Source organism: Harmonia axyridis, chromosome 5, assembly GCF_914767665.1.
Source record: "Harmonia axyridis chromosome 5, icHarAxyr1.1, whole genome shotgun sequence".
NCBI lineage: Eukaryota > Metazoa > Arthropoda > Insecta > Coleoptera > Coccinellidae > Harmonia > Harmonia axyridis.
Window position 1 is genome coordinate 21344667 of NC_059505.1, and position 12350 is coordinate 21357016.

At 34.2% G+C, this 12350-nt stretch overlaps 1 protein-coding gene across 2 annotated transcripts in view; it reads right to left on the reverse strand.

Moving 5' to 3' along the window:
- Window positions 1–445: 445 nt before the first annotated feature.
- The window catches only part of LOC123681085 (PIH1 domain-containing protein 1-like), an 84452-nt gene continuing 72547 nt past the window's right edge, over window positions 446–12350 (reverse strand). For both annotated transcript variants that reach the window (XM_045619295.1, XM_045619296.1), the window contains exons 5-6: window positions 633–776; window positions 446–576 (exon numbers count right to left, since the gene is read on the reverse strand). In XM_045619295.1, the coding sequence (XP_045475251.1) occupies window positions 541–576; window positions 633–776 (180 nt within the window). In that variant the 3' untranslated portion in view covers window positions 446–540. The remainder of the gene's footprint in view (window positions 577–632; window positions 777–12350) is intronic.

Here is a 12350-nt window from a genome sequence, read left to right on the forward strand (position 1 = left end):
TTTTAGTTCAATGTTTCCTTTTTTAGTGAATATTTTATGAACTGTATTATTTGTTATGCCTAGAGGATAAGTACATTGTTCCTTGTGTCAATGGCCTAGCTGCTGAGACACGTTAATTTAAATAAAAATAAAAACACTATGGATCCATCAAAATACAGACCTATAACATGCCTGCCAACAATATACAAAATCATTTTTAGCAAAAAACATTGCAAGAAAAAATATATAATGACTACACAGCAGAAAGGATGTCCCGCTTATTCATACTACTGCATATCATTGTAGGTTTTGCAATAATAAATAAATAAAATTCTAACTGCAAAATACCTATTACCTGTATTTCTATCTATAGAAACCTGAATGAAAGGAATTAATTTATTAGCGTCGGATAATACGCATTTTTCCAAGTCACCCAGTGAAATAAAGCTTAAATTTCTTGGCAAAATTAAAAAATCTACAACAGAAATATATTAATCAAAAACATTAAACTTTTTATACTTCCAAATATTTAATTTATGACAAATACTTCCACAGACTTTTTCATCCACCTACTAGAGGCATAATTATGGTAATAATCTAAAACAGAGTAATATTTAAAATTTTCAAGATTTTCTTGTTTTTATTAAACGTACCTTTGTTGCTTTATCGAACGTGGAACTTGATTTATATGGGCTCACAATAACTGGAAGGAATATATCTAAGAGATAGTTTTTTTGCTCACATTCAATAATTATTCTGTCTTCTCCTAAATCCAATTTTAGTTCATTTCCAGAAATCTGCAAGGAATTGAATATGATTCAATATGGGACGAACAAATTATATTACTTTAACAATATCATGAAAGAAATGGAATTTCTAGGTGAATTAAATAAATAAGTTGTATTAAATTAAGATGAATAATAATAATGATATATATAATAAGGGAAGCAGTAGGAAATCCCTAACGATTCACCTATCAGGAGAGTTGAATCGACTCCTGCCCACCGCAGATTCCAGGAGTTCCCTGACCCGGGAGCATTTTTCCGTTTCCTATGTGGCTAGTGCAACCAGTTGCTCTAATCCATTAGGGAACAGAGAAGCGCGAGACAACTCCGTTCCCTAGTGGCAACTCGCACATTTATTAACTTTGCTTACTGCGTACATGCAAAATTTTGTTTGCATATACACCAATACACCTATTGTTATATTTATGTTTAAAATTATAAATGAATTTTTTTTTTAAGATCAGGCTTATTTTTGTTGGGTTTTTATTTAATTTCTCAATTCATATCGAGTAATATCGAAATAAATAAAAATATTCATATATATGGTATCCCATCAAAATTTAGTAAAAAACTCAATATCTCTGAAACGGGTGATATTTTTGGAAAACCGATGGATTTCGAAACATCTGGACTAAAAAAATGCGCTAAAAAATATAGGTCTCCTACTTGAGAAACACCAACTCTCATTTATACAGGGTGAGTCTTTGACCTGTACATATATTTCAACCGAAGATTCTCGAGGTCAAAAGAAACACTTTTTTCATTTACCATTTTTTCCGATTCGGCCCTGTTAAAAAGATATAGCCATTTTGAATTTTCATAATGAGCTAATTCACCCCTGGTAACCGGAACACTGAAGTTTTCGCAAGTATAAGATATACAATTTGAGCCTTGGAAATAAGCTACTAAATTTGAAAAACCATCATAAACTCACTTTTAACATTCCATTTGTTCAACAAAGTAGTATTTATAATACAATAAATGAGTTATCTCAATTTCATTGACAACAAAGATTAAATATTTTTCTCTTGATTTTTTATTTCATTTTCGATAATCATAATGAATGGAGCTCGCGTCCACCCATATTAGCTTAGCTCTGATATTCATAATTCATATCCATTCATTTATTATATCTCATTTATAATATATCGTTGTTTATTTCATTTCGTACAAGAATTGCCATTTAACCTTACATTGGGCGAGTTCGGAAAGTCAGTGCTGTTTAATGCGCTGAAAGAGAAATATGGTTTCAATGTCTGTGAAATATAAGAAAACTATAATTGTCTACATGCCGTGATATTATTTTCTAATGCTATTTCAACGACAGTTCAAATGAATCAAATCAAAATTAGGTTAATCTATTCCATTTTCTCACATAAAAATATCTTTATTTATTGCATCAAAAAGCAAATAAATAATTTTCTGAAAAATATATTTTTTATTGTTTTATGTGAACAATTTCCTTGAACAATCTTTTATTACAATAATATTTGTTCGGGAAATATTTTTTTAATAACAATCAATAATAAATAACATATATTATTATTAATAATCAATTGATAATTGAACAATTCTGTTCATTTTTCCATCTATTACTTCTATAATTCGAGTAAAAAAGCATTCACCACAATACAATATTATTCAAATACAAAGTCGTTAAATGTAAAATAATCAATTAATATTAATAATAAACCTAACCAAACTTAACTTCACAGTGACAACTGACAAGACAAACCCTAGAAATGACTGCAATGACTGCATGAACGTTCTCTTTCTCTCTCATTCAGCAAAAACATCGGTCTTTCATTTCGCTGGAACCGATGAGGCATCGAATGAAACAGCGCTGAATTCGAGAAACGTTTAAGAACCCGATGGATCCATCGTACGCTGAACCATCAATAAATAATTTACGAACGCGCTGTTGACACAGCGCTTAAAGCGCATTCGACAGCGCTGACTTTCCGAACTCGCCCATTCTAAAATAAATAATATTCATTTGTGAAAGTTCTAACACAGACTAGTAGTCTGTGGTTTTAAGTTTGAACCTCAAATTTCGAGTGGTGCAAATTTAAACACAGCAGTTCGAATAATCTATGTTCTAACCTGAAATATTCATTTACATTTTACACTGTTATTGTTATATGATATTTGATATTATATTTGCATGAAATGAAAATCATCGAAGATTTGAAGAAACCCAACAGAATATTGAAGTTCCATACATATTTTCAAGAAATTTAAAAACAATTTCCAAAATAATTGTGTGGATACAAAATAAATAAGTGTCCATTCTGATAGAAAGTAATTCCTTTATGAAATGAAGCATTTGATTTGTTCTAACTATCTCATAAAATTAATGATTTGCATCAATATTTTTGAAGCCATCAGAGTGAAAATATGGAAACGAAGTTTTATGGCTCTGTAATCAATGGCAAATGTTAGACTCCACTTGTAATCAAATTTGTACTATAATATGTACCTACATTATAGCCAACTCTACTACGTGATTCATCTGGATTTTGCGATTGAAAATAAATGAGAAGTATTCAATATAAATATCCAAAAGTGAATATCCCGTTTTCTTTCAACTCACCTATTTGTTTCCACATAAAAACAATTATGGCACTCTTGGAAGTATGTCAATCATATGCTCTAGGATGAATTTATGGAATAGCAAAAGAATAAAAGTGTTCAATCTCAATCACATGGAAATTTGTCTAGTATGTACTTAGTGGTATGTTTCGAAGATGTATCACATCAAGGAAAAGCTATATTCCAAAAATAATTTTTTTATCGATTTTCAACAGCCTGTATCTTTGTAACCGGGTCGATTCGGAAAAAACTATATAGGAAAAAAATGTTTCTTTTGACCTCAAGAATCTTCGGTTAAAATATATGTACAAGTCAAAGACTCACCCTGTATATGTTAAACGGTAATTGATTTCTATTATCTATTGTAAGTATCATATAAATTTATTTATTCGCATGTGCCGAAGATATAGATAGTTCTTGGACCGATCAACTGTCAACACCGACCACTTGCAACTTCCGAGCGAGTTGGATAAGAAGAGAGTAGAAATCATGTAGACAATAGAAAATATGCCGCATAGTGTAGTAACATCTGAAGAACTACAGGAAATACTGAAGAGCACTCACAACTGGAAACACCCAGGCCCAGATTGAATTCACAACTTCTGGTTGAAGAAGTTTTGGTGTCTACACGGCAGACTAGTAGAATCCATAAATAACATAAAACACAACCCAAGGGATATGCCAACGTTTTTGACAACAGGTATAACTTACCTCATCCCGAAAGATTTTCAAAGTACTATGGATCCATCAAAATATAGACCTATAACATGTCTACCAAATATACGAAATCATCACATCATGTTTAGCATCTCGTATCTACAAACATTGCGAGATAAATAATGTCAATGCTACACAGCAGAAAGGATGTTCTAAGAACGCACTAGGATCGAAAAAGAGCTTGTTATAGATTCCATCATATGCAACCAAGCCTTTAAGAAACTTAGAAATCTTTTTATGACATATTTTGGTTATAAGAAGGCCTTCAACTCACTCATGGCTGGCTGACAAAAATTTTGGAAATATATGAGATCGATCCAATTATAACAATTTTTCTGAAGTTTGCAATGGGCAAACCCCCAAGGCAAGCATTACAACCAGGCAGAGATATCCTAGAGATTATATCAAACTATAAAACTATGTATTAGTGAATCATCTGCGTATTACAAAACCTAAAACTCCAACAGGTTAAGGGCTCCAGTGTAAGCTGGAGCTTACACTCCAGCTTAAGGAGTGTAAACACGAGGTAAACACTAATTCTGAAAATCTTTTGTGTACACGTTATACAAATCGAGAAAAATATTAATTGAGGTAAGTTGAATTTGAACTCGATTCACGAGGCTAGAGATGTGTTATTTAGTTCAGTGAATGGAAATGATTTATTTCATATTCATTGCTGGAATAGAGAAATCCATTTATACAGTTTATACTGTATTTGGAAATAATGTGTTTACCTATCCATTAGAGAAGGAATCTGTTACGTCTAAAAAATCTAATGATGGAAATAATGATTGGAAAACAGTCCTAGGTAAGAGAAATAGAAGGAGGCAAAGACCCGCTTTGGTAGTTGGAAATTTCTCACGCCAACGTCAGTGGATGGAGTCAAAAAATACAAATTTGAGACCCACTACTACAGTTGCGGATCTTGAGACTTTTCTAAATGTTAATTTCACTGGTGTCAGATGTGAATTACTGAAGTCTCGTTATCCCGAAATATATTCGTCATTTAAGGTTCTTATTCCTGAAGATGAATACCACAAAGTCGTGGTTCAGTCAAACTGACGAAACAGATACAGTATTCATTCTTTTTATCAACGCAGGTTGCCGATAGAAAATCGTTGAATTTTCCACCTAATGACCTTCCAGCTCCTCCGGAATGTGAATTTTGGAAATTCAGATTTTTGCAGCTGAATATTCACTATTCAGCCCATCACTAACAAGATGAATAACTTATCAGTACTATCATCATACGAAAATCCCAACATTATTAGTGTGCTGAGCATTGGTGTAACGAGGCTAGCCTGGGTGTGATGTCACTGCCGGGATATAAATTGGTTACTAATTTTGCCGGTCAACACGGGAGCATGGTGGTGTTGCCATTTTCGCCCAAATAATAATAATAATTTATTTCTCCTTTAAGACATCATACAATGTATAGGAATAGTCAACAAGAAAAAAAAATAACAACATATTGAAAATATAAAGAGGTAATATAAGATGGTAAAAGTTAGTATTAAAAAAGTCTTAAATGATAGAATTAGTGAATAACTCTTGAATATTATAAAAGCAATTGTCAATCAACATTGATTTTACTTCTTTCTTAAATTGTTTTTCACCAAGTCTCTTAAAATGTTTAGGCAAGTGATTATATAATTTAATTCCTGTGAAGGTAGGTGACGACTCATACTTTTTAGTATTATGATGGGAATACATAAAATATCCTCATGCCTAGTATTGTAGCTATGGAAATCTGTACATGTTTCAAGATTTTTTTAATTTTGGTGAACATAAATTAGACACTGGAATTTGTAAATAGAAGGAAATGATAATATTTTATTTTCCTTGAATATAGGGCGACATGAGTCTCGAGGACTCAGGTTGAAAATGAGAAGAAGTACTCTCTTCTGTGCAACAAATACATGCCCAGCATCTGGGGAAGAACCCCATAGAACCACGTTATAGCAAAGGTGACTATATACACTGCTAAAATACACCCCAACGAGAGAATCTAATGATAGTGAACTCTAGAGGCGAGAAATAGCAAAGTAGGATTTACTTATTTTGTTACATACGTGATCAATGTGGAAGGACCATCTCAACTTACTGTCCACACGTACTCCCAGAAAACTGACACACTCCGATGACCTGAGGCTGAAGACCGAAAGGTCTACAGTGAAATCAAGACCGTCCCTTATCTGAAATTTGATGATCTTGGTTTTATCCAAATTTACAATCAAAGAGTTCCCTCGGCACCAGACAATAAATCGTTTGATAAGAGATTCACAAATTCTTATCAGTTCTTCAAGATTACGAGCTTTAATTGCCAAGGAGGTATCATCAGCAAAGAGAATTATAATGCAAGCCACAATATGCTGAGGAAGCTCGTTGATAAATAAGAGAGAAAGAAGTGGCCCCAAGACTGAACCCTGGGGGATACCTAATTTTGGATAATATCTTCGGGAATGGGAGCCACTCTGCTTAACCACCATAGACCGGTTTGAAAGAAAACTGCGAATCCAATCGAGGAATACTCCTCGGAAACCCATTTGATACATTTTCTCAATAAGAAACTTTGGTTGAAGGCAATCAAATGCTCGAGTCAAATCGAAAAATTCACAGCAGGCACTCTGAGTGGATCTTCCAGCTCTAAAGCCATGCTGACAACTTGTCAGGATGGAAAATCTCGAAAGATAATCATACATTCGACGGCAGACTATCCTCTCTATTACCTTCGATAACTGACTTAATAAAGATATTGGACGATAATTTTTCAAAGTCATTAATACTACCCCTCTTATGAACTGGTTTTACTACTGCTTGCTTTAAAACTGCTGGAAATTCACCCAAGGAGACAGAGAAATTAATTAAATTCGAAAAATGCTCCGCAATAAGGGGAGAAATGTATTTGAGCACTTTAGAAGAATTATTATCGGGCCCAGATTCACCACAATTCTTCAAACCTGAGACCACAAATATGATCTCTTCGGGAACAACAGGAAAAAAGTAAAAATTCGAGTTAACTAATTTTTGGGTGGTGCATGAGTTCGAAATTAAATTTCCGTATTCACCTCGTAGTGCGAGCTCACCCATAGTAGAAAAATAGTTCCCAAATGCGTTGACGACCTCATTGGGGATCTGAAATAGTCTGTTCATTAATCGTGAGCGTAATATCATTGACACGACTTCGGTTCTTAGTACCTAATTCTATATTTACAAGGGTCCATAAAGTTTTGTTGCGATTGGTTGATTCAGAAAGTATATTATTATTATAATTTTGTTTAGAAATTCTCAGTAACCGATTGTATGCTGTTTTAGCTTTCTTGTAATTTATCAAAGCATCTCGGGATTTCAAGTTCTCAGAAACCCAGTGAAGATTCCTAAAATGGTCTCTTGCTTGAAGTATTGAGGAATCTATCCACCTCGGTCGACACGGAGAAGAAGAAGGCAATGATCTCAAGGGACAAGTAGCTTCAACCGAAGAAGTTAATAAATCCAAAAATACTCGAAATCTAGTATCTATTGCGTCGAAATTATACAATACTTGAAAGTTTGTATTTGAAATCATGGAGAAAAGATTCTCTAAATTTGAGTGGGATATCAATCTGAAATTTATAAAATCCTTTTCAACTTCAAGTTTGTCATTACAAAGATAGTCGAGAATGAGAGCTTTAAGCTAGGTTGACATGGGTAGTGTATCACAGCTGTGGTTCAAGAATACATGGAAAACGACCCGAGTCAACGGAACAGTCGTGCAGATATTCACGAAATGAACGATTTATCCCAGTTGACACGGGTAGTGAAGCACAAGCGAGTTAGTTATGTGTGGAGATCGACTCGTGTCAACGGAGGAGTTGTGAAACTATTCTCGAAACGGACGGTTTCGCAGCCGGCACGAACGTAAAATGGGATATCAAACATGTTAGATATTTAACGTGTTGCGTGGTCTTGGAGCGACCATAGTGGAAGTAGACAAGGGTTATTTTCGATTTTTTTTTTGTAATGAATTGAGCTGTACTAGGTTTGCGATACTTTGTTAAATTGATTTTTTTTTTGTTGTTAAATACGACTTTGAAAATATTTCCCAAAACATGTTATTGGGATTCAACGGATGAAATAAATTTTTACTACATGTACTGAATATTACAAAATTCAATTAAAAGCTAGGCCAGCACTCATTTCATAAATTTTTTTGGTTTCACAGGAACACTCAAAAATTAGAAAAATCTCATCCCAGCACATCTGTATTTCGATTTTTCTTATGAAAATATGTGTAAAAATTGTGCTGCACTTATGGGAAGTTGAGCCCCTGACATTTCCGTAAAAAAATTGAAGAAAGTCAGTCCTGCACTTTCGTTTTTCTTCGGCGAAAATTGATTCAGATACTTTTGCTACATTTGTGCAGTTGTCTTGTTCTGATCAGGTTTTCAAAAATAACTCTACTTTTTCTTCAAAGGATGGAAATCAGTTATCAGTAAATTGTTTGAAAATCTGACAGACATCAGTCAGCAGAAATATGTATATAGTACCCCAACTATACAGAGTGAGTCTTTGCAGGTACATACATTTGAACCGAAGATTTCCGAGGTCAAAAGAAACACTTTTTTTCTTTACTATTTCTTCCGATTCGTTTTTTTTCTCACTTAGTAGGTATACCGGACTTTGATGGAATTTCATGTTCGGAAAAGATTCATCATGTCAGTAAAAACCATATTCATTTCCACCAATTCCATTACAGGAATTGTTGATTCAATCCCTAGTGAAATGCGAACTGCAAAATTTGAATTTAATTCTACTGATAAGTTTATCGAACAATGAAACTCCACCCATAAGGCAATGTTTATTGATCACCCTGTATGACGGTGCCAATAATGGTTTATGAATTTTCTCTATGAATTAATTATTTGTGGTTACGAATTCGAGAAAAGTGCACGTACAGGGTGATCCAATATTTCCGAAAATAGAAAAAGTCCGGATCTGATTTGTTCGCGATTTCAGAAATATTGAAGGAAGGCGATAGTAGAGTGACTACTCTCCAAAATATGAAATTATTCGGTCGATTAGTTAAAGAGTTATTGAACTGTGAAATTTCACTTATGAGATTAACATCACCCCGTATATAGCAAATGGCGATCTTGATATGAGTCCCCCATGATGACCTCCATTTATGTATCCATTTGTCGCATTCTTCCCGGGATACCCTGCATATAGCCTAACTATATAAAAATATTCTCAGACAAAAACTTTTGTGAAAATATTAACGGCAAGAGAAAATGAAAAAGCGATATTCCTTGGATAAAAAAAGTCCTATGAAAATAGAGCCACAAACGTTTTGCGATTGATCAACAGAAATCACATGTTTAGAAATTCGGAATGAGATTTAATTCGGTCATAAACAACAGGCAAAAATACCGACAAAGTTAATTCCCATCAAAAAGGAGCCGCATTATAGTTATAAATATCTAGATTGACGCAGAAAGACATGTGCAGTCATCAGGGCTGGTCGGCATCCCTTTGTGCCGACGAAGAAACAACATAAATTTGCCAAATAGGTTATGGCGATACGAATATACGTCGTTTCATCGCCCGTGAATAAGGCGATTTAACAAAGTATCACAAACCTAGTACAGCTCAATTCATTACAAAAAAAATCGAAAATAACCCTTGTCTACTTCCACTTTGGTCGCTCCAAGACCACGGAACACGTTAAATATCTAACATGTTTGATATCCCATTTTACGTTCGTGCCGCCTTCGAAACCGTCCGTTTCGAGAATAGTTTCACAACTCCTCCGTTGACACGAGTCGATCTCCACACATAACTAACCTCGCTTGTGCTTCACTACCCGTGTCAACTAGGATAAATCGTTCATTTCGTGAATATCTGCACGACTGTTCCGTTGACACGGGTCGTTTTCCATGTATTCTTGAACCACAGCTGTGATCCACTTGCCATGTCAACCTAGCTTTATGGTCACTAATAAAGGGCTCGTGAACAGACACCGAAATGCTCATCCTGTTAGCATTAGTAGCTATATAGTCAACTTTGCAAGACGAAGTTTTTGCGTGTTTATTTGTAAAGACTCTCGTTGGCTCCAAGGAACCCTCCATCAAACAAAAAGAAGTAAAAAGTTCATCAAGAAGCTTTTTCCAAGAGTCATTAACTGAAAGGAAATCAATATTCAGATCACCACACAAAAACAAAAATTCTGAAATGGAAATACAGTAGTTAAGAACATATTCTAATGTCTTTAAGAATAGGGGAATATAACCTGACGGAGGTCGATAAACACTTTATATTATTATGCTTTAGTATGAATAAACTTAATGTTTTTTTGTTTTATTTAGGTTTTTTTGTTACATATGTACCCATATGTATTTGTTCAGTTTTGCTGTTGTATTTCATTCAAAAATCTTTAAAAAAAAACAGTATATTATACAAGGTGTCCAAAAAGGGCGTCGGGTATTTGTTTTGTCGCTGCATTTAAGAATGAGTGACGGGGGGGATTGTGAAGGGGATCGTGATGTCCGCAATTTTTTTGAGTTTCAGTGACGATGGAGCTGTACCCAGGAACGCATCGCGCTTTTTGCGTACGAGAGTATTATCGCAACGGTGATTCAATAGTAGCTTCTCAACGTTTATATCGTGAGGAATATGGTACACGCCATGCACCAAGTGATGACTCCATTAGAAAATGGATCCGAATGTTCGAAAATACAGGTGCGATGATAAAAATTGAAAAATGTGTGGTGAGCTTCAAATGTGCAAGCAGTCTATAATTTCGGTCTTGAAAATTTTCGAAATTTCGCAGAAAATAATCTGTAGAAAATATTCTTTCATAGTGGACTGTGATTGTTAACTCCGTTTCTTTTCGAAGATCTCATCATCTCGAATTGACCTTTTTTGAGTGAGACGCAATTAGAAAACTGTGTTTTTCGATAAGATTTGTTATTGATCGAGTGGATAAACAATCGAGGCGGTCATCTGGCGGCTCGGTGAATCTGATGGTAAAGCGGTACATACACGTTGATATTTAAAAGTGTGTGTTATTTGTTTAAACGGAAATGAATGATGAAATAACGTTGAAGACAATATATGATGAAATACAAACCACTCGAAAGGAACTAAGGGCTCTTATTTCTTCGGAGAATGAAAGCAAATCAATACAGAGACCAGAAGAGTTGAATTGTAAAGTTGTAAACTTGGAAAAAGAGAATAAACAACTTTTGGACAGAGTAGAATATTTAGAGAGGAAATGTTATAAAAACAATATAGTGATATATGGACTGCAAAACGGAGAAAACGTCTCAACCGAAGGTGTAATAGGGGAAGTGAATCGTCTGCTTGAGACAGATATTGCCGAATCAGATATTAGTGATATATACCAGCTAGTAAGGGGCAAAAATCGACCCTTGAAAATTGAATTCGCTACTTATAGGAAAAAACAAGTACTGTTGGATAATTCTAAGAAACTTAAAGGAACAAATATTTATATAACTCAAGATCAAACATTGCAACAGCGAGAAGAACAGAAAATACTTAGGAATTACTTGAGGAAAATAAGAGAAACCACCAGTGATGTGGGATACGTTAAGGGTAACAAGTTGATAATTGGTAATGAAATATACACGGTGGATGATATAAGAAAAATAAACAAACAAGAAGAAATTTCTGAGTCTGCAGGTACCACCCCTTCACCAGTTGAGGAGGAAACTCAAGAATATAACGCGGAGGCCCATCAGAAGATAGTTGGTTCCAGGGAGGTGAGACATGTGAAAGATAAAAATTTGAACAAGGAACTTAGGGTGGAAGTGAGGACAAAAAAAACAACAACCTGATGTTAATGAAGCAACAAATTTATTTATTAAAAAACTCCAAGACTATATTAGAGAACATACAACGGTAATAAATACTAAAGTTAAAAATAAACCTAAAAAACAATGGATAACAAAAAATCTAATGCAGAAAATTTTGAATAAAAACAAACTATATAAAAACTTAATGAATAATCCGACTGATAACATGCTGAAGAGGCTATATAACAATTCTAAAAATGACTTATTCGAAAAAAAAGTACTTGGAATCTTTTTTCAGGAGATTCAAGAACACGTCCAAAGCACTGTGGTCGTTTGTAAACCAATCGTGTGGTGAATCTGTAAAAAAAACAACTATTAAACAAATAAAAAATGATCACGGTCTGATAGAAAGTAATAACAAGATCATTGCAGATTTGTTCAATAAGCATTATTGCGAGATTGGTGGCAAGTATGCATCGGGGAT